Here is a 21335-nt window from a genome sequence, read left to right as displayed (position 1 = left end):
TTGTGGTTTCTTTAATAAGAGGACACTGTATTTTATAAATAATAAAGAAGGATAAAGGTCTCATGTATATCTAAGCCTTTATAGCTGTTCCAGCCTGGGCAGCCCCACTGAGGCCATTTTGACAGGACTGCCCTCTGACATCCATTGTGTTCGGGGGCGCCCTCTGCTGCTTAAAGACTGCAATTAGTAGTTCACAATACTCAAATTTTTTACCTGGTCACCAAAATGACTTGGTAGTTACTAAAGTTACTAAACTACAGGAAACACATATAGCAATGTGGTTGCATACTAGCATGTAATCGCATAGGCAATAGCCAAAACTGAACTCACTGTAATTCCACGCTTTTAATTTATATTTTAAAAACACAGCCGGTAGAATCTCAGCACAGTTGCAGAGCAAACGTCAGTGCTGGCATGACATTCCACGGAGACGCGCGTGTCTACAGCTCCACCTTTGTTTCTTAAGTCTTTGTAATATCTAACAATCCTTCTGGGCTTTGTCAGTGACAGTAACCCTAATGCGCTCGTCAGACCACAGACAATGCCACTACAACCATAAAACATTTAGTCAAAGCTACACAGAGCCAGTATAGTGCAGCCATTCTCTCTGGCTGCAGTGTGTTGGTGGCTGGGGGGTGGGGGGTGGGCATGCAGCTGTTGCTCAGGATCCTCCATTGTAGACTAATTGAAATGCCAGTTGTTGTCTGACGTCCCTTTGGCCAGTGAATCATTGACATGCCACGGTGAACGACTGAGCCAAATACTCATTCAGTGGAGTCGTTTGTTTTTGGTGAAAACAAGTCTAAACACAGGCTCTTTGTCACACACGGAGTAACAAATACTGTGTAAACACAACTGTATTGTAACATTTTATTAAGTTGACTTTTGGGACTTTTTCACAGCATTGATTAAACTTCTCCACTTATGTCATTCTGGTAAATAGGGAACAAAGGCACAAACGTATATTGCACGGAAAAGTACAGATTTCACCAAACACTATTTTGGAAGAACACAAGTTGTAACATATGAAGTAAAATGCAAGCTATTTTTATTTAATATATAATGACTCTGGTCATGTTTGTGCTTCGTTACAGTACTTATAAATAGCAGCTGATGCAGGACAAGACGCATTTACCACCTTCTTCCAGAAGGTGGCAGTGATTAGTAACAAAACATCGTCCTGTTGGTTCCACTGTCACTAAACAGTCCATATAAAAAAAGGTCACATGACTGCAAAACAAACACTGTACTACATCCAAAAAATAGAACTTGTGGCTTTGCTCTCCTAAGCCATGCACTGGCAACAACAAAAAAATCCTGCCTGTTAAATCATGCTCTGTGGTTCACCATCTATCATTATGAAGATCCCATCTAAACCCACCACAGAGAAACCGCGTCATAACAAAATCTCAATATTTCTTGTTGTTGTAACAAGACTAATATTACTGGTTTCTGTTTTCAACCCCTTTTAGGCGCCACAATATATTTTCTTGAACAACATGTGTGATATAAAGTGTGTTTATGCAACACAGATGTCTGAAGGGAGAGCTCTCTAACTGGGGCTACAGTGTCGTCGGTTCATCATTAAGTCCATCCATCCCAGTCTTACAAGGGCATCACTGTCCTGTAAGGTCTGCAGACACCACAGCATTTCTAGGTGACTCAGGAAAAGGCAGTTTTAATGGTATGTTGCAACCATTAATGGAGGGAAAATAAATGATCCCTCTGAGGAGATTTTTGGGGATATTGTTTACTGTCTTCTAATTCTTTACTTCAGCTTTTACATCACTGTATAAAAATTCACTGGCTTATAAATTGTTTTTGGGACTTGATGCAAGACTGACAATTGTGTATAAATCGTGATAAAATTTAAATTATAGGTGATCAATGTATAAGAGGCTAATCTCAGTGATACCAGTGGACATTTTGTGCAAAAGAACAAAGAATTGTTTGGTCCAATGTCAGTTTCATGAGTATGACCCATCTGCTCTGAGATGTGGCCAGTACCTGACACTGGCTACTTGAGTTTAGAAGGCTGTTTTCACAATGGCAGGCAGATGGCAAGCATTTCCATATAAAAACACACTGTGTGGCAGTTGCCCTGTGTTGTTGTCCTGGTTTATACCAAATTACATTGCATGATGACCTGCAAGTCACTTTGGGGCTAAAACTGAGAAAACACCTTAACCTGATGAGTGGTAATTAGGGTGGGTCGGGGGGTTAGTCTGATAAGCAAGGCTCCCAGGAAGACCTATCGATAACAGGCAGTGATGTGAGCAGGCTCTGGTTCAGGAAGAGGGATGCACTGCCAAAGACATGTAGGTTAAAAAAAACACAAGGCTATCGGCACCACATAAGTGTGTGTCCTTGACATACCATGACAATTTGGTCCATAAATAAACAGTACTAGTGTCACAATATAGTAGGGTCATCACTATAAAAAAAACATACCTCATAACTCAATATGAAAAAATAATAAAGCTGAGCTAAATCGGAAAAATGCCTGTTCAGTGACATCAATCGTTGCATGTTAAAAACAGCCAATAGCTTTACAAGCGACATCTTGGCGGAGGTACTTTTTAGCAGATATCTCACAATGCACAGCTGAGTTCCCTGGAGTTATGGTCTCTTCCCTCACAAGTATCCAGCAGACAATATCACAGGTCACAAAGTTTCAGTGGGGCCTGACTGGTGCCTTGTTCCACCTGTTGGTTCTTCAGTTTTGGATGTCTGAGAAAAGATATGAGACTATCATTAGATTACCTTTAACATTACATGAACCAGTTACCCTAGTACAGTCAAATCATAAAGGCTGCATCTCCAGAGCAGAACACTGACTAAGAAACACCAAGAACTAAAGTGTACATTATGTAAAAGAGACAAGTATCTCTTCCCCTTCAGCGGGCCGAGATTCGGGTTCAGACCTGATGCTGGATCCCTCCACATCCTCGATCGTGTCAGCCAGCGGCTGGTTGGCCGTCTCAGGCAGTAGCATGGTCAGGGCTGCCCCCACCAGAGAACACAGTCCAAACAGCACCATGGGAGCATTCTTATTCACACCCCTCAGCAGGTAGATAACGGGCGCCAGGACTCCCCCTAGCCTGGCACACATGGAGCCCATACCGATTCCACTTTGCCTGTGGAGCACATGGGGAGACCGGTTCAGCCAAAATAACTCCACACTGTCACAGCACTGTAATTAAGAATGTGCATTCGCAAACAATTAACAGCTGTAGTCTAACTGGCCCCTTTTTTACTGCCATGGTTTGTGTCAGAGAGTGGCGGAAACCTAATGGAAAACATAGGGCTGTATGTTTCAAGAATCCGATGAACAGTATGAACAGCATGAATGGCTGGACTCAGGGCGGTACCACTCACTGAAAGACAAGCCTGCAGTCGTATCCATTCAGAATATTCTACCAGGGGAACGCACTGGCTTTTGTTCCTAAAAGACGTGTGATTGCTTAAAAAGAAAAACACAGAAAACCTCAGCTCAGCCCTTCGGCGACGTTAAGGTCACAAAAAAAAAGTGTCATTTAAGAAACTTCAAGGATGTTTAGACTAATGTTAAGGCCTGCTGGGAACCAGACCAGATATCATCAGGTTACATTAGTCAGAAGAACACAGAGAGTGTGTTCCAAATGGCACCCAATTCCTCACTATGCTGTGCAACACTTTTGACCAGGACCCGTAGGGCGCCAAGTGCACTATATAGGGGATGGTGTGCCATTCGGGACACATGATGACAGGGCTTTCGGGCACTTACCTTATGACAGTAGGGAAGACCTCTGCAGAGTAAATGTAGACAATGGATAAGGAGGCGGTTATCCCAAACTTTCCCAACATAGCCAGGACAGTTCTCATTATGGACAGATCTGTGTGTGTGTGTGTGTGTGAGACAGAAAGAGAGGGAGAGGGGAAGAAAATTGAAGAGAAAGAGCGATTGGGTTAGAGCAGGGTTTCTGGGGTCTTCCAGAAGTGGATGGGTCATATCTCTGCCCTAGCACTACATAGCGCAAAGAATAGAGGCGGGGTGAATTCATTACTCCAATCAGCTGTGACATGCTGTGGCAAAACACTAAATGTTCACCCCGAGAGGCCCCAGAACTAAGTTTGGGAACCCCTGGGTCAGAGGTTTGAATGGGTATGGAACTGAGCTGTGCCTATAGCAACTCTTGATCCCTGCAAAATCCCTGCATTCTACAGGAGACCGTATCTACAAATGGTGAAGTAGTAGCATGCCGTGTGAAGCTGACGTCACTGTTAATAACAAACCCACATTCAGGACTATACCAGCGACAAACTGACAATAACAAAAGGGGTTAGTTACTGTATACCAAATACTAACATGACTTGCATTTCCCATTAGACAAAAAGCAAGTTCCAAGTCACAAGGACATTTCCTACTTGTGTAGTCCTTGTCATGGCTTAGTTCAGAGAGTGACAGGGTTCATTTAATAGTTAATTTAAACATTTTCAGAGTTGCCAGGTATTTTTCTGTGTGCGTCTAAACAACATAGGCCAACAGACACCGAGCACAAACGGCGCATACCATCAGGGATGAAGACGCTGAGTAGGCAGGCCAGCCCGCCCACAGCCATGAAGGCCAGCTGGGAGATCCTCCGGGAGCGATTCAGGGTGAATAGGGTGATGGTTCGGGCAGGCATCTCCACCAGGCCGAAGATCAGCTGGGTCAGGTAGATGTTCGCCCCAAAGTCGGAGATGTTCAGCGACAGGCCGTAGTAAACCATGACGTTAATGAACCTGGACCAACGGACAGAGAAACCACTGTTGAATCATGGGGTAGGGTTTAATGATTCACTAATGTAACCGCAGTGACAACACTAATTAATGTCACTGTTTTCCCTCTCTGATTCGCCACGAGTCTACCAATCAGAATGGATTGCCATAGGACCCAGGATGAGACGGATTAAATATTTTAACGTTAAAAAGAACGGGAAATGAGGAAAAGACGTCTGGGAAGCAGCCATGTCCTATTAAAATATTACTCCTCCAGTGTCACTGGGTGTTATCTTGCCATTCAAATGGCTTATACAACAAGCAAAATCACCTGAGGCCTTGAGAAGCCTCAATCAACTCAAACAATCTGTGATGAATTTACAGTAGGTGTGTGACTTATATGGAAATGTTATGAATGTTTAGCAACGCTCAGGCTTAAACACAAAGCCTAATTTACATATAGATGTCTTAAATGTTATTTGCCTCAAAGGTTGTTTCCAGGGTGGATGTGCCTGGAGAAAGTTCAAACAATTCTACCTCTGGGAAAGACTGCATTTGATACTCCCATCTTCGTATAATTAGTGCCTTGTTAAAGGAAGAAACTCACCACAAGTAAAACATTATCAGTGAATTTCTCCTCAGTTTTGGAGTACGGACAAGGTCAACAACTGTATATTTCCTTTGCCCCTCAATTTTCTCCATGCCTATGTACTCCTGAAAAATAACAAGAGCAGAACAGCTGTGAGCATTTCACAGGGATGGTTCTCTACAATGGATTGAGTCGATCAAAATCCACAATTTGCATTTCTCACGTGACTACATTGTGTCAGGATAACCAAAGCAGTTTAACATACTCAGGCTTTGGCTCTATTGCTCCCAACACTACATGTACATAAAACAGTCATTTTGCAACTGGTTTTATCAATTAGAATTTCACAATAATTAACGAAAGCTAAGTTAACTGGTGAAGTTATGATTGCCAAACAAACAAAAAAACAGACCTGGTTTATCTCTATGTCCTCTTGAAGGGGTTTTTTATTTATCAGAGCAGCTTTCCGGATGAGCTCTATGGCTTCCTCGTTCCTCTGGTTGGCCATTAACCACCGCGCCGACTTTGGTAAGACCCTAAAAATGCAGAAGGGAAGTGTTCAATTGAGCCACACATATAAACAACCATGTACTGTGCCATAATGCCACTGGTTGGGTGCTATGGGAACAAGAGACAGAGAAGAGATAAACACAATACATATATGTAATCAAGAAGGAGAACGTGTGCCAGGACTTTAGGTACAGCGGCCCAGTAACTGTGGAATAAGAAAAAAGAGATTGGTTTGGCACAATTCACACCCTTATATATACCACCTGTACAGTAGATATATTCCCAAATGACAAGGAAGTAACTGTCCAGCGTTTCCAGATTTCATCAGTCTCATTTGAACTCTAACGCTAACTCAGGATGTCAGGTTGGAAAGTGTGTCTTCACACGTTGACCTGGTGGACCTGCTGCAGTCTTCAACTCTCCTGAATCCATTGGGAGTCACTGAGATGAGACATTTAGTTCTTTTAGAAACAAATTGCACATTTAAAGGTGTAGCGTAATCAAAGAGTTGGCCTGATAGGGTTTCAGGAATCTTGATGTCATCGGCTCTCCTTTTTGCTTGAGGGACAATAGAAGAACAACAGAACAAAAGGCTTTTTCTTTCTGTCTTTACTTGCGGTTTTTCGGTCACATTAAAAGACACACATTCTTAGCCAGGCCTTTGATAAGAGATTATTTTACACATTCTCTGCATTAAATAAGAACTTGTGTGTGCGACACTAAACGTCTTAGTTGTTTTGGTCCAATCACAGACAATGACAAGATGTTGCTACACTTACCAGTCATACCACCTGTCCTTCATCCACAATAATATTTCATGAGCCTTGTTACAAGTGACCTAGTCTGGTGTATCGGTGAGCAATGTCACTTTTGGCAACTATATGATGTCTCAATCAGAGAATAAAGTTTACATACATAAATATCTTAAAATGTGTTTCCATGGTTCACAGGTCGAACATTGAGGGACAAAAAAGGTACAGGGAAATCAACTATTACAAAATGGTTTAAAAGTTATTTGAAAATATGACATACATGATTCAATAGACATAAAACAATAATTTAACACAATTTAAAAAAATGCATGAATTGAATTATGATACGGCTATAGATATGGCTAAAGAAGTTACATTTCTTATAACATATCAACCTTGTGCCATCATTCAGTTGCCAAAAGTATCATCTCACCCAAACAAGTCGAAATTCAGGCCTCCTACACATAAATGTTGATCATTACTTAATTTCATATAGTTATTTTGTCCTTACGATGTGTACATATCATTCAGAAAATAGAAATCCCTTCTTCCAAAAGTAATGTGAACATTCATCCATTACAAAGGAAGCTAAAGGTAGATTTATGAACTAGTAGTAACTAGTGTAGGAGCAAATACAGCAATTTTATGGTATCTGCTAATACAGTATGCTACAGTATGTAGCTTCAACCTATAGTCATTGCACTAACTTGGTCAGCAATGGTGGTAGTCCAAGATAGAAACTTCCTTCCAACTGCACATAAAAATTCCTTTGAGGCTGTTATTTCAGCATCCCCGCCTACTCACCAGATGTAAAAGATGAAGAGAAAGCCTGGTGCCGAGATGGCTAGCTGGAGCTTCCGCCAGTCCCTGATCAAGTAAGCCAGACCTGCCAGGATGATGTAGCCAAACCCGAAGAAGTAGTCGGTGATAATCCCAGCAAGCATCCGGTGCTTTGACCCTGTCCATTCAGTGCCTGGGATCACAAACAGAACAGAAAAGAACGCATAAAACCGGCACCACATCACGTTAGTGTGGTCAATAACTTTAGGAATATTTGATGTGTGTGACGGTAAAAAGAGAAAGACAAACCTAAAACAAAAGCATTCATAATGATGGCAGAAATAGTTGTTCCAACCACAAACCGCAGAAACACATAAATGTAAAAATTTGGGGCAAAAGCAGCACCAACTCCAAAGGTTGACTGAACCGCCAAACCAACCAGGATAATGCTTCTGCGACCAAACCTGAAATAACAGCAACAAGTTAGATTATATGGTTTTAATTACTGGGAAATGTAACACATGGTTAGGAAGTCAATCGGCATTCATATGTACACCTTTGAAAAGTAAATATCTTTGACCAGTTGGAATATCTGGATGAACAATTTGGCCTTAAAACCTGGCACAGCCAGAAGACAACTGGCCATCAGCTGGAGCCTGTACTCCCTCTTCATCTTCATCCCAGGTCTGGCCTTTCTAGGGATTTGTGTTTTTGTAAATTATTTACCTTCTGTTTGCCGTATAGTGCAGGCATTTGCTTGTACAAACCCGATTCCAAAAAAGTTGGGACACTGTACAATTGGGAATAAAAACCGAATGCAATGATGTGGAAGTTTCAAATTTCAACATTTTATTCAGAATACAACATTGATGACATATCAAATGTTTAAACTGAGAAAATGTATCACTGAGAAAATTAAGTTGATTTTAAATTTCATGGCATCAACACATCTCAAAAAAGTTGGGACAAGGCCATGTTTACCAATGTGTGGCGTCCCCTGTTCTTTTTATAACAGACCGCAAACGTCTGGGGACTGAGGAGACAAGTTGCTCAACTTTATGAATAGGAATGTTGTCCCATTCTTGTCTAATACAGGCTTCTAGTTGCTCAACTGTCTTAGGTCTTCCTTGTCACACCTTCCTTTTTATGATGCACCAAATGTTTTCTATGGGTGAAAGATCTGGACTGCAGGCTGGCCATTTCAGTACCCGGATCCTTCTTTTATGCAGCCATGACATTGTAATTGATGCAGTATGTGGTCTGGCATTGTCATGTTGGAAAATGCTAGGTCTTCCCTGAAAGAGACGACGTCTGGATGGGAGCATATGTTGTTCTAGAACTTGAATATAACTGTCAGCATTGATGGTGCCTTTCCAGATGTGTAGGCTGCCCATGCCACACGCACTCATGCAACCCCATACAATCAGTGATGCAGGCTTCTGAACTGAGCGCTGATTACATCTTGGGTTGTCCTTGTCCTCTTTAGTCCGGATGACATGGCGTCCCAATTTTCCAAAATGAACTTCAAATTTTGATTTGTCTGACCACAGAACACTTTTCCACTTTGCCACAATGGCACGGTGGATTGTGTTCACAGACAATGTTTTCTGGAAGTATTCCTGAGCCCATGTTGTGATTTCCATTACAGTATCATTCCTGTATGTGATGCAGTGCCGTCTGAGGGCCAGAAGATCATAGGCATCCAGTATGGTTTTCCGGCCTTGACCCTTACGCACAGAGATTGTTCCAGATTCTCTGAATCTTTGGATGATATTATGCACTGTTGATGATGATAACTTCAAACTCTTTGCAATTTTTCTTGGAGAAACTATTTTTCGCCGCAGCATTGGGGGCATTGGTGATCCTCTGCCCATCTTGACTTCTGAGAGACACTGCCACTCTGAGAGGCTCTTTTTATACCCAATCATGTTGCCAATTGACATAATAAGTTGCAAATTGGTCCTCCAGCTGTTCCTTATCTGTACATTTAACTTTTCCGTCCTTATTGCTACCTGTCCCAACTTTTTTGGAATGTGTAGCTCTCCAATATTTGGCACGACATTACAAAATGTCTCACTTTCAACATTCGATATGTTATCTATATTCTATTGTGAATTAAATATAAGTTTATGAGATTTGTAAATTATTCCCTTCCTTTTTTACTCACAATTTGTACAGTGTCCCAACTTTTTTGGAATCGGGTTTGTACATTAGAAGACACAATGTTTCTGTAAACTTCAGAATTCATTCTGAAGACATGCCCAAGCCATGACACCCCTCCAATGTACGGATAAGGTAGTATGCTGTGGTTACTGGGCTCAACATTTACATTTACAGTCTATTATTTCAGTATCCAACTTTTTTCTCAAACTAAACAGATTTTTATAGGCTGAATAATATGTTATATAACTATGTGACATCAGATTAATTAGTTCTTGCAATTTGCTTTGTTTCACCCTTGTATGTATCAATAGTGAGGGATGCATGTTTGTTTTAGACTTACCTATCAGCTAAGGAACCAAACAGCACAGCGCCAACCAGTAGACCAAACATGTAGATTGAGGAACCAATGTTATTCAGATTTTTGTTGTCACACACCAGGTTCCACTGTCAAGGACATAAAGGATTCAAAGTAGTTAAAAAGCTACGTTGTATTGGCAAGACCATCTTTGTTCAATACATTCTACTATGGTTACTTTCATTGTGTTATGTGGCGTATTGTGGTCACAATTCTGCTGTTACTATCACTGTGTTACAGTCACAGTTGTGGGTTACTGTCACTGTGTTACTGTTATGTTCGCTGGTTTACTGTGGTTACAATCCATTGACATATGCTCAAAATAATGAAGGGAACACAATCATTACAGTATAACATAAAGTCTATGAAACTTCAGGGATATCAATCTGGAAGGAAACATAAGCGATTGTGAATCAATGTCACATGGTGCAAATAACAGTGACAACAGGTGCAGTGGAGAGTCAACGGCAAGACAATCCCCAAAAAGGGGAGCACTGTGCAGCTCGATTGAATTTGCCAGAGAACCCCAGAATTGGCAGTTCTGCCATTGGCGCCCTGTTCTCTTCAAAGATGAGAGCAGGTTCACACTGAGCACATGTGACAGACGTGAAAGAGTCTGGAGACACCATGGTGAGCGGTATGCTGTCAGCAATATCATCCAGCATGACCAGCTTGGCGGTGAGTCAGTGATGGTCTGGGGAGGCTTATCCTTCGAGGGTCACACAGACCTCCATGTGCTAGCCAACGGTACACTGACGGTTAATAGGTAACAGGTTAAAATCCTCGGACCCCTTGTCAGACCTTACGCTGGTGCAGTGGGCCCTGGGTTCCTCCTGGCGCAGGACAATACTTGGCCTCATAGGGCCAGAGTGTGTAAGACATTGAAACCATGGACTGGCCCTCACGTTCCCCAGACCTGAATCCAATTGAGAACATTATGTATATCACAGGTTGTCCAGGGGCTTATTGATCCCCTGATCCAGGTCTGGGAGGAGATCCCCCAGGACACCATCCGCCGTCTCATCAGGAGCACGCCCAGACGTTGTCGGGAGGACATACAAGCAAGTGGGGTCCATGCACACTACTGAGTCACATTATGAGTTGCCATGATGAAATTCACAGTTGGAATCGGTCGGTGATTTTGGTTTCCACTGACTGTTGTTACGTCGTTTTGTTCTCAACGAATCACACAATGCACAGTAAAGGTTTTGAACTTAAAAATGTTTCGTTCATCGAGACCCAATGTGTGATTTTAGTGTTCCCTTATTATCTTGGAGCGGAGTAATATTTGCTAATCCCACCCCCCCAGTCCCGAGTCCAAATGTAATAGCCAAGGGGGGAATGTAATGCAAAAGCCAGGACTTATGTAGGATGCCTGCACCACAGGAGTCCATCTCATAACCGTGCAGTCTCCCAGCAGTCTAGCCACAGCTCAAATATCACCACCACTACACTGTTACATAGCAGTCTAAAGGCTTCCAGGGAAATAGGAGTTCCACATAACAAATCACAGATGGCCTTCAAATATATTCAGCTGAGATTGTGGGAAAGAGGGTACTGATCCCGTTTGACAACACGAGACAGAGGGACCCCACCCGGCCAGCCCTCCTCCTTGCCCCACGCTGCCACTCACTTACCTCGGTTGCCACGGTGCTGTGAAAGATCTCCCTGCTGAATTCCCACCCCGCCGGGCAGCCCCGGGTGGCTTGGACATTGCTCAGGGCCTGGGCGGCACTTTGATTCAGCTGGGCTTGCTGGGTGCCAGGGACCCCCTCGGGCGCAGAGCAGGAAAAGCTGGCGTCCCCTTCGGGGCCCGTTACAACGCTGAAATTGGAGGTGCCCAAGTCGGAGGCCGAGGGCCAGTTGGTGGAGGAGCGGCAGAGATGAGGGGGGACGGCCCCGGTGAAGACCGAGATCAACATGTGGAATGCCAGGAGGATCTGGGGGAGGCAAATCCACACGTACAGTATCTTCTGAAACTTGCCGAATCCCCCGATTTCAGAAAGAATCTCATCAAAATTCAGGCTTCTTCCCATGGCTGCTATTCCAAAAACAAAAGCTACCCTAATGAATCGCCACAGATGCCACGGTCCGACTGAACTGTGTTCCCTCAGGTTCCCACCAGAGAAATGTGCAACTTTTGAATGGACTAAAAGTGGAGCAGAAGTCAGGAGGCTGAGAGGCAGCTGTCAGCCTACAGAGCTCAGAAGAATGCACACAGGCTGGTTTTAATTGTGTTGTGTAAGTCTCCTTTAGTTGCAGTCACACCTTGGGCACAAGCTGGTGCTGTCTGCTGTGTTATGAACTCCCAGCACTGAACTAGCAGAGAAATTTAGCTAACCGTTCTCTGCTGGGAGGGAGGGCGGGAGAGACCTTGGCCCTGGGGCGGAGTCTCGGTTCGGAGGGGAGGAGCTGCTCTTTGTAATGGCTGAGCGACTGCATTTGTTTAACTCTACGCGCTATCTCTCTCGCTTGCTCTCCCTATCACTCTTCATTTGCATGGTGGGTCTTGAGTTGTAGAAACAGTGGAAATAAATAAAAGACATGACATATGATATACAGGGGTAAAGTCATAGCCAACTGTCAACTGTGACTAAATGCTTAACATTTCAAGAGGGAGTCCCAATCAACTTACACAACACCATAAAGTTATCCTCCAGGCAGCTCCTTAAAAAGTGAGAGTGCGTAACTGCCGTTATGGCACAAAGGTTTCCACCAATCACATTCCTCAGCCCTGACGCGAGAACATTGTGAAGGCCTACTCAGTTTCACGACCCCTCACACACTACAGTTGCAAAGCACAATTGGAAAACTAACACCGTTGGAAAGACATGCTAATTCCCTCCGGCATCCAGTGATTCATCTGGCATAGGGATCCCATCAGCGGAGGGCGGTCTGGGGCTAAGCTGGCCACACAAAAGCCACAGATAAATACGATGGGAAGGGATTAAGACACGAATGAAAACCCTGCACTCTGGCCGTTCCGTAACAGCCCTGTACGCCCAACTCCTGGTGCTCTGTCTAATCATTTCACGTGCTCTTCTGTCGTGATTCTCTTAGTGGGCCGGCCAAGCTGTCGCTCTAGGAGGTCATCCCAAAGCAGGACCATTCATAAAACTGGAAACACCCAGGGGTAACAAGAGATGTGTGATTAGTCGCATTCTTGCAAGAGGTGTGGGGATCCAGCAACAGGTTCTTATGCTTTCTGGGATAATGAGCAACGGTCAAAAGCAAGCATCTACATGCATACACTTTATTCCCATTAATCAACCTTATATATCTTGGTTGTCAAAAATAATCTAGAACGCATTTGCCCTTTAGCGCTCTCCACGCTTGCTATGTATCAGGGAAACATTTAAGAAACGATGGCTTTCTCCCCCCGACAGATTCTCCATCATGACAGGCAACAAAGCTGTCCAACATTCACGACACCACCATTCACAGAATGTAATGCACTGCCTCGGACTACTTCACATGCGGAATTCTAACTGCAGGCCGAGAAGAAGTGATTTTAACACCCAAACTTCAAAACCCTCCCGCCGTTGTCCTCTGCTTAGTGAATGAACACTTTTCATCAACGTCTCTAATCACTGGAACTGTTATCAACATTTATTTGCCCTGCTGTCCAGGCCACGATCTTGGTCGTTGCTGATAAAAACAAGGTTTGTGGTAAGAAGAGGGAACGACAAAGGGAACTCCACCAATGGGATGACATTTTGTAGGCAGATGCTCGACTGGTTTACAGACCAGTGAGCAGGAGAAAGCAGCACTCACAGCAGGCTGGGCGGGGGAAGGAGCTGGGATGGTGTTACAGGTTATCAGAAACTACATTGACCCACAGATTGGAGATCTCTTCGTAAAACATTGTTTAAACTCGTCTGCCTCCACTCATGTAAATGTAGATGGAATGCAGGAACACTGAGGTCCTTCTGCAACCCTTTCATCACAGCGGAGAAGTGAAAGACAGTGCGAGATAGCTGTGGTCAGGTGAGGACAAGGTGGAGCAGAAAGGGAACGTTTGACAAACTCAAACAAAACAGAGGGCCCAGTTTATTAATTTGTATAAGTTAGTTTTTATAATTTGTCAATCTAAGTAAATCTGATAAAGAAAAAATTCTTAACCAACTTTTTATAACCATGTGAGAGATCACTGACCACAGATGGTTTCTATTACTGAACACATTTCTAGAAACTGAAATCGGCATATTATTTACTGTGAGAGATATTATGAAAGGTGTGTGTGTGTGTGTGTTTGTAATGTATGAGTAGCTAAGAGTAGAGTGGCACTGCTTTGGGCAAATACGTTCCCAATGATTCCCTGTCTAAAGACTTCCTGGGAGGAAGTTTATCCTAACGAAATAGGGGGTTTTGCAGCATTTTGCCTGCATTTGTGCTTATTAAAATCATCTTAGCAAACACGACCGAAACCAAGTTGGGAATTATAACAATAAATATTTCAGATTCAAAACTCCTGTTTTTTTAACATGCCAAAGGGAAGAATTACATACTAAATAATAGCTTGAGCTTAAGGTGACATTGTAAAATGAAGTTAATATAAAATAGCTAACCTGAGACATGGGGCAATTTAAATTGCTCCTCTTAAAAACGGTTTTAGTCGATAAGGATGTTGCATAAGACTCCTTTATGCCCCAGCAAGAAAATTACAAAATACTTTTTGGTGACATAAGACTCCCGCAGACTGCTCTGTGAGCCCCCATGTGGCAGGGAAAACATTTTATGTAACAGGTAGTTACAAAACCCTTGGCATAGTTACTATTTCAGACCTTCAGATAGTTCAGCTGTCATTCAGTGGCAATGAGAGAAACACTTTCAAAAACTCCAAGCCATATGATATTAATGTGGTTGATGAATAGCCTGCACTGACTGTAGCAACTGAAAAACCAAGTACTGTTTTACCAATAGTTGGTTTTATGACATACGGAGCCATGTCACAGTAGGACACTTGTGTGGCCAGTAGATGGAGACAAAGGCCCGACTTGCTCAACACTTCTTACACCTTTGCCAACACACCTGGTGTTGATCAATCTCAGCAAACCTGTAGGCCGGAGTGGTGACCAGTCCTCTTCTGTCTGTACCAAATTAATATTATAAGAGTACATTACCTTTGTGGGCCACATCAATGTTTTTGCCTGTTCGGATGACCAGAAGTTCAATAAATACATGTGGGCTGTGTCCAGAGTGTTTAGGCAGAAACCAGAACAGCTGCACAACCAGGTGGACAAGGACAGGAGTGACCAAGCGGGCAATTGGCAAGCAGAAGCTAGATCTGCAACCCAACCAGGTGGAATTTGAAAAGGGACAACCAGCAGTCTCCAGGCCAGGTAGTCCAAAGGCAAGATACAAGGACTCAGGTCTTCCTAAGATATCAGAGAACATTTGAGGGAGCATTCCTTAGATTCAAAGGGATATCTCAGCATAGAATACCAACTGACTCTAGTCCCCATGTATTTTGATTAAAAGTTTTAATATATTGCCAACGTTCTGGAGAAAAAGAAAAGAACTGTACAGAGTAACCCTGAGATCCCTCACAGTTTGTTTTGGACATGAGTGTACATGTAGAACCGTACCAATACATTGTGAGATCTGACGGGACCTAAAATGAGCATGTCATTTTGTCAGAGTTAGAAAAAAAAATGCTCTCATCCATTTCTTTATGTAAATATAATTGTCTTTCAGGGCAATTTTGGGGCTTAATTTGTGATGTTTTATTGAAATGCACATCTGAGCCACATCTACACAGCAGTGAAAATTGACATTGTGTTTCCAGATGACATCACAGAGAGGCAGCATATCTAGTGAAAACAGCTGTCCCAAAATACTACTTATCTAGATCCATTTTATTGAACCAAGTTCTGTAAATGAGCTGATTACTAACGTTAGTGATACGAAGTGAAACTACCTAATAATTTAAAACACACACAAAAAATAATGAACTTCATAAAGAGGTTTGGTTTCATTTACCCTGAGAGGTAATCTAAACTGTCTACCCACTCAATCAGCTGACAATGGTCAGCTAAGTAGCTAGAAGAAGTATTGATTTTGCTGTCACTCCCAAACAAAAGACATGAATTACAAATTTGACTGTCACTACCAAATCATAGACAACTGCGCTGGTATACATTTGTTAAATGTATTTACTTCCATTTCATCATACTGTAGTGTATGTGAAATCTCTAACTATACAAAACGGTCCCTTTGACAAAAAGCAATAACAACTATAACTACTCCAGCTACAATGATTACCACTACACAACAACAACAGTAAAAAGGGAACATTATGGTTAACTATATGATGTCTACTGTGAGGTCCTGTCACTACAGTGAACAAGAGATGACCTTGTCAGTGTTTGTTAGAGATTTTGATGAGTACATTTTGGATACCATTTTATGTCTCTGCATGCAGTTTGAAGGAAACTGCCATGTAAAGGGTTTGCTTTTGCTAAAGCTAGATGTGAACTGCAGTAGAAATCCGGTCTGCACAAGAGCTAGTTAACATTGACTCACAAAACTGCCTCGATCTTACTTAAAACTGGCTGGAGATAAACATTTGTTCAAGTTAAATTGTGTGTAGATAGATGTGTAGATTAAAAAGGGCCTCATTGCCAAAAGCCTGAACTACCCCTTAAAGAGAATAATCATGACCTGCTATAACATCTCAGATTTCAACTAATTATTACTTATTATTCTGAAAAAGTGATTTTAAAATGTTTAAATAACATGCTAATTCTACAGTAAAAGCAGAAAATGGCAAATAAACAAATAGCAAAGCGGTGTATCTATTACGGTGGTAGAATGCTCTGTCTATGACATGGCAGGAGTGGTACGTTTTTGTACGGATGGACGCACTCCATTGGCTGAGAGAGGGACCTCTTTATCCAGTGTAAATAATGAAGGAATGCTAACTCAAATATATCCAGGCCCACCAAAACAAGTACATGTTCTAGGCCGCATAAGAAAAACCCTGTACGATCACGAGGAAAGAATATCACTCACTTCTAAACATGTCTGCAAACAAACATGCTCATCATAAAGGTGTCAAACTGTGTCCGTTAAGTGTAGTTTTAAATGCATATTAAACTGTTAGCTCCAATGCTTGAGAATAGAGCACCAATGAATATATAATATGAATGTGCTTTGTGTAAGGTCTAAGATCTACAGACTGGAGGGTAAACAAATGGGACGGACTTGGAGGTCTAAGAGCAGGCCAGCAGTTATGGGGAGAAATATTTCTCCTTGGGATCAGTAAGCCACAGAAAGGTGTGTTTAGAGAGGAGACAGAGGGGCGCTTTGTGCCCCTCCACCAGCTCAGCTGCCTCAATCTCTCTTTCTCGTTTCCCCTCCTCTCGTGCTCTCTATCCCTCCTTCACACTCTTTCATTCTCAAGCTCCCAGAGATCACATAAACCTGAGCACTTAAAAGATGCTATCTCTGCTTTGCTCGTCGCTCCTGGTTATTGTAGCTCAACAGGTAAGGGCTGTGAATCTCCTTTTCTCTTGCATCACAATGATCTGCTGTGAGTCTTCTATCTGACAGGATAATGATTTCTGTTACTCAACATCTGCCTTCTCGGAAGAACCATGCATGTAGTGTTGACAAAAAAGGTGCCAGGGTGGGCTTTAAAGTATTTTTTTTTTAAATGCCTTAAGTTACTATTTAAGTTATTTTATTTCAGTGATGTTTGCTTGGCTTTATTAACCTAATAATAACTGAATATTAACTTGATTTGTTGTAAATGAGCAGCCAATTCTTCAGTGGCCGAAAATTACTATGTGTGATGTAATGTTAGAGTCCATTCGCAGTAAAAATAATTCTCTTTGCATCACAATCTTTGTTTCCTGGCAAACAAGGTCATGAGTTATGCTGAGTTTTGAAGGTTTTCAGTAGAGTAGGACCGTTTTCACACCATGAGATGAGCTCATTCTGTAAACTTGGCATAAGGGTTTCAGAATTTTGGCATAACCCCCAGTGACCCTGAGAAGCACTTCAGACTGTCTCCCAAAAGGCACGCTTTTACTTACAGGAGACATGCTCAAAAGTAGTGTACTATGTGCCGGGCAAGAGTGTTGTATGTACTACAGGATTTAGTACCAGGTAGTCACCACAACAGACCAACAGTTAACTGATCAGTGCAGTGATTAAATTCATATTTAAATGGGATTTTCATTAGCTCCATCTCGTCTTTGAATAAGAATGCCTTGCAGGAAAAAGTCAGTCAATGTTATGTTTTGGATTTAGGCCTCGCTTCAAGGCAACTTCCAGCAGAATCTGGATAACTGATTTTAAGATGTTCAGATCTTCTACATGAAAGCTTGAAAAGCACCAAATCATTTCATTAGTAACCCCGCAATCCAGTGGTGTGGCCCCCTCCACAGCGCAAACAGGATTTGAACCGTTCAGAACTTCTTCATAACTTATCCAATAGCCTCTTTAATGTTCTTTAATGTTCAGTAGTACTGACATTTTGGATTCTTAATATAATTCTTAACATCATTGAATTTCTTGATTAGTAAGGCACCAAGAACAGCCAACACACACACAGTATATATTCAGATTACGAGATTCTCAGAGTACCTCAGACAATCGCTCGCTACTAACACTCCAAGCGGTCCTCCCCTCTTCCAGTCTCTGTGCCGGGCCCAGAACCATGGCGGGCAGCTGTCCGCTCCGCGCGGCAGCAGAACCGTGTTGGAGAGGAAACAGTTCTGCCAGTGGCCCTGTAAGTGCCGGGCCAAGCCTCAGTGTGCCCCAGGGGTCAGCTCGGTGCTGGATGGCTGTGGCTGCTGTAAGAGCTGTGCCCGGCAGATTGGAGACACCTGCAACGAGCGGGACATCTGTGACCCCCATAAGGGCATGTACTGTGACTTCTCCAAAGACCTGCCACGATACGAGCATGGAATCTGTGCTTGTGAGTAAACGTTTTGTGTTTCCCGTTCGGGTAAATGATCAAAAGTCCCAGGGTCAATTACACATTTTCTAGGGGGACATTAACAATATGCAATAGGACTGTAACAGCTATGGCACAGGACTGTTTGGAAACTGAAGCACCACTAAATGACTCAATCGCATGCTTCTCACTCAGGAAACGAGATTTGCATAAACCGGCAGTTTCCTGGAATGGTTAACTACTTCCACCTTGGTCTCTTTGATCATCAAATGAAGCCATTTGGTTATGGCCACCTATTACAATCAGTCATACAACACAAGACTGAGCACCTATAAGCACATCAACATTTCAAGAATACCGCAAAAAGGGCCACGATAAATAACCATGTCATCCGAATTGAGCTGTATTCACCCTGGTGTTCCTGTTCCAGACTTGATGGCGGTGGGCTGTGACCTGAACGGGGTCCGCTATGAGAACGGCGAGGCCTTCCAGCCCAGCCCACTTTATAAGTGCACGTGCATCGCGGGAGCCATCGGCTGCACCCCGGCCTTTATCCAGAAGCCAGCCGCTCTCCTGGGTCCCGCCCCTCTCAGGAGCAATGCGCCCCGGCCAGCTGGCCTCCAGAGCCGCCCCGGTGCCTCGAAGAAAGACCAGCAGGAAACAATCTACATGGCCGCCATGCCAGGTGTGTGTTTGCGCAGAAAGCCAGAACTGGCAGCTAGCCACGGAATGCTAATTAGCATGAAAGAAAGCTGGATAGAAAGGGGGAGGCATTGGGCGGTTTGATGACTTTGGCTAGGAGCTACCGGGGGGATGGAGTGGGGCTGACTGACTGTGGTTTAGGCAGGCAGAGGGAGCAGGGCAGATGAATCCAGTCAGGAGAAAAACACCCATAGAGAGAGCTATGCCTCACATTCGATCAAATTCGCCAAGGCCTCTTGGCGTGCCTCTCTGACATGTTTGACTAAATGTCGCTTGGCTTGAAAATTAAGAAAGTTCCTGCTTACTAGTGAATGGTTTTAATATTGCCATTGCACAAATCTAAAATGACTTTACAAACATTTCAAAGAAGCAACTGAAACCATCTTGGCCTCATGTTCCTGACTAAAGACCTAATTTCTCCAATGTGTGGGTAATCCAATCATCTATAGCAGGCTGAACAGAGGAGGACTGAGGGACCCTTGCTCTCAGGTTCAGTCTGAACAGTGTGGTCTCTGTAGCAGAATGGCAGGCTCCCTCTTGGGTGTTCACCTGGTGCCATTTAATATTGTGCTACTGAAAGCTTACAGGGATCCCCCTTTAGCCTGGAAGAAGAACTGCCTGGTCCAGACCACTCCGTGGAGTCCGTGCTCTAAGACCTGCGGCCTGGGCATCTCAGTCCGGGTCAACAACGACAATGGCAAGTGCGAGATGAGGAAACACCGCCGCCTCTGCCTGCTGCGGCCGTGTGAGAAGAGCGTCATGAGAGACGTCAAGGTAACTGACCCCTGAACCGCGAGGCTCTCTCTGGGTGTTGATAGGGACTCAATCTGAATGACATCGTTCCCCTTTTTACTTCCAGATACCGAGGGGACAGACGTGCAAGCCTAAGTTCCAAGCCAAAAAGGCAGAGACGCTGACCCTGTCTGGGTGCACCAGCCTCAAGAGTTTCAAACCCAATTACTGTGGCGTCTGCACTGACAAGCGCTGCTGCGTACCCAACAAATCCAAAATGGTGACGGTCGACTTCAGGTGCCAGGACGGCGCCAACGTGCGCTGGAACATGCAGTGGATCACGTCCTGCGTGTGCCAGAGGCAGTGCCACGCCCCCGGGGACATGTTTGCAGAACTGCGCTTCCTCTAGCGCCGCCTGCAGCATCGCATCCAACCTCAGAGCCTCGACCCTGACCAGACTCTAACAAAGGCCTGGCCTAACCTACTGCCACTCGTGTCTCTGACCGAGCTGCGGGGGTTGGGTAGACAGGACTAAACCTTTCCCGACACGGCTCAGTTCTCCTGAACGGTGCCCATGCTCTCGGGCTAGACGCTAGTGGGCTGATATGAAAATACGACAAGTGGGAACTTCAGCTCATGAAGTTTGCCCGCCAACAACTCGAGCTGGGTTATTTGACTGACAGCTAACAATTAGGGGTGTATGTATGTAAAGGGATACAGATGCGGGGGTACCTCTCATGATACAATGCTACAGTGTTACTTTTTACACCACCTCATTAACAGTCTGTCAGTCACTGAGGCCAGTAGGCTAACAGGGGAAATACAGTCAAAATGTCCTGGGTCAGTTATCTATCTCATGAACCACTGATCGTACCTCTTCTCAACAACTGTCCCAACTGAGCTAGCACCGTAATACCTCGTACAATATTTTATCCACACTGATTTACTGCAGATTCACAATCAATACAATGAACTGTTAGTGTTGGAATTCAGTATGTTATTGTTTCCCTGTATTGTCGACACCATTACTCAGTAAGTCATTGTAATTTATTTTGACAGACTCATTCAGGTTCTTTTACAGATGTGCTCGTTTACAGAAATAAAACA

General features: G+C 43.5%; 2 protein-coding genes across 2 annotated transcripts; one reads left to right on the top strand and one right to left on the bottom strand.

The window, feature by feature from the left end:
• Positions 1-862: 862 nt before the first annotated feature.
• Positions 863-12189, bottom strand: si:dkey-119m7.4 (uncharacterized protein LOC560629 homolog). The gene is made up of 10 exons (XM_010883044.4): positions 11527-12189; positions 9875-9978; positions 7681-7835; positions 7396-7564; positions 5742-5865; positions 5348-5454; positions 4553-4764; positions 3767-3875; positions 2925-3137; positions 863-2730 (listed from the first exon to the last, which is right to left on the bottom strand). Exons 1-10 carry the CDS (start codon positions 11923-11925, stop codon positions 2658-2660), a joined length of 1665 nt encoding a protein of 554 aa, XP_010881346.1. The 5' UTR covers positions 11926-12189; the 3' UTR covers positions 863-2657.
• A 1493-nt stretch (positions 12190-13682) lies between these two features.
• Positions 13683-21288, top strand: ccn6 (cellular communication network factor 6). Its single transcript, XM_020056271.3, has 6 exons — positions 13683-13876; positions 17295-17377; positions 18533-18815; positions 19225-19479; positions 20077-20270; positions 20356-21288. The coding sequence occupies exons 2-6, from the start codon at positions 17330-17332 to the stop codon at positions 20635-20637; spliced, it is 1062 nt and encodes a 353-aa protein (XP_019911830.2). The 5' UTR covers positions 13683-13876; positions 17295-17329; the 3' UTR covers positions 20638-21288.
• The last annotated feature ends 47 nt before the right edge of the window (positions 21289-21335 follow it).

The sequence above is a fragment of the Esox lucius genome, chromosome 18 (assembly GCF_011004845.1).
Source record: "Esox lucius isolate fEsoLuc1 chromosome 18, fEsoLuc1.pri, whole genome shotgun sequence".
NCBI classification, from domain to species: Eukaryota; Metazoa; Chordata; class Actinopteri; order Esociformes; family Esocidae; genus Esox; species Esox lucius.
This window is presented reverse-complemented; position numbering and strand designations above follow the sequence as displayed.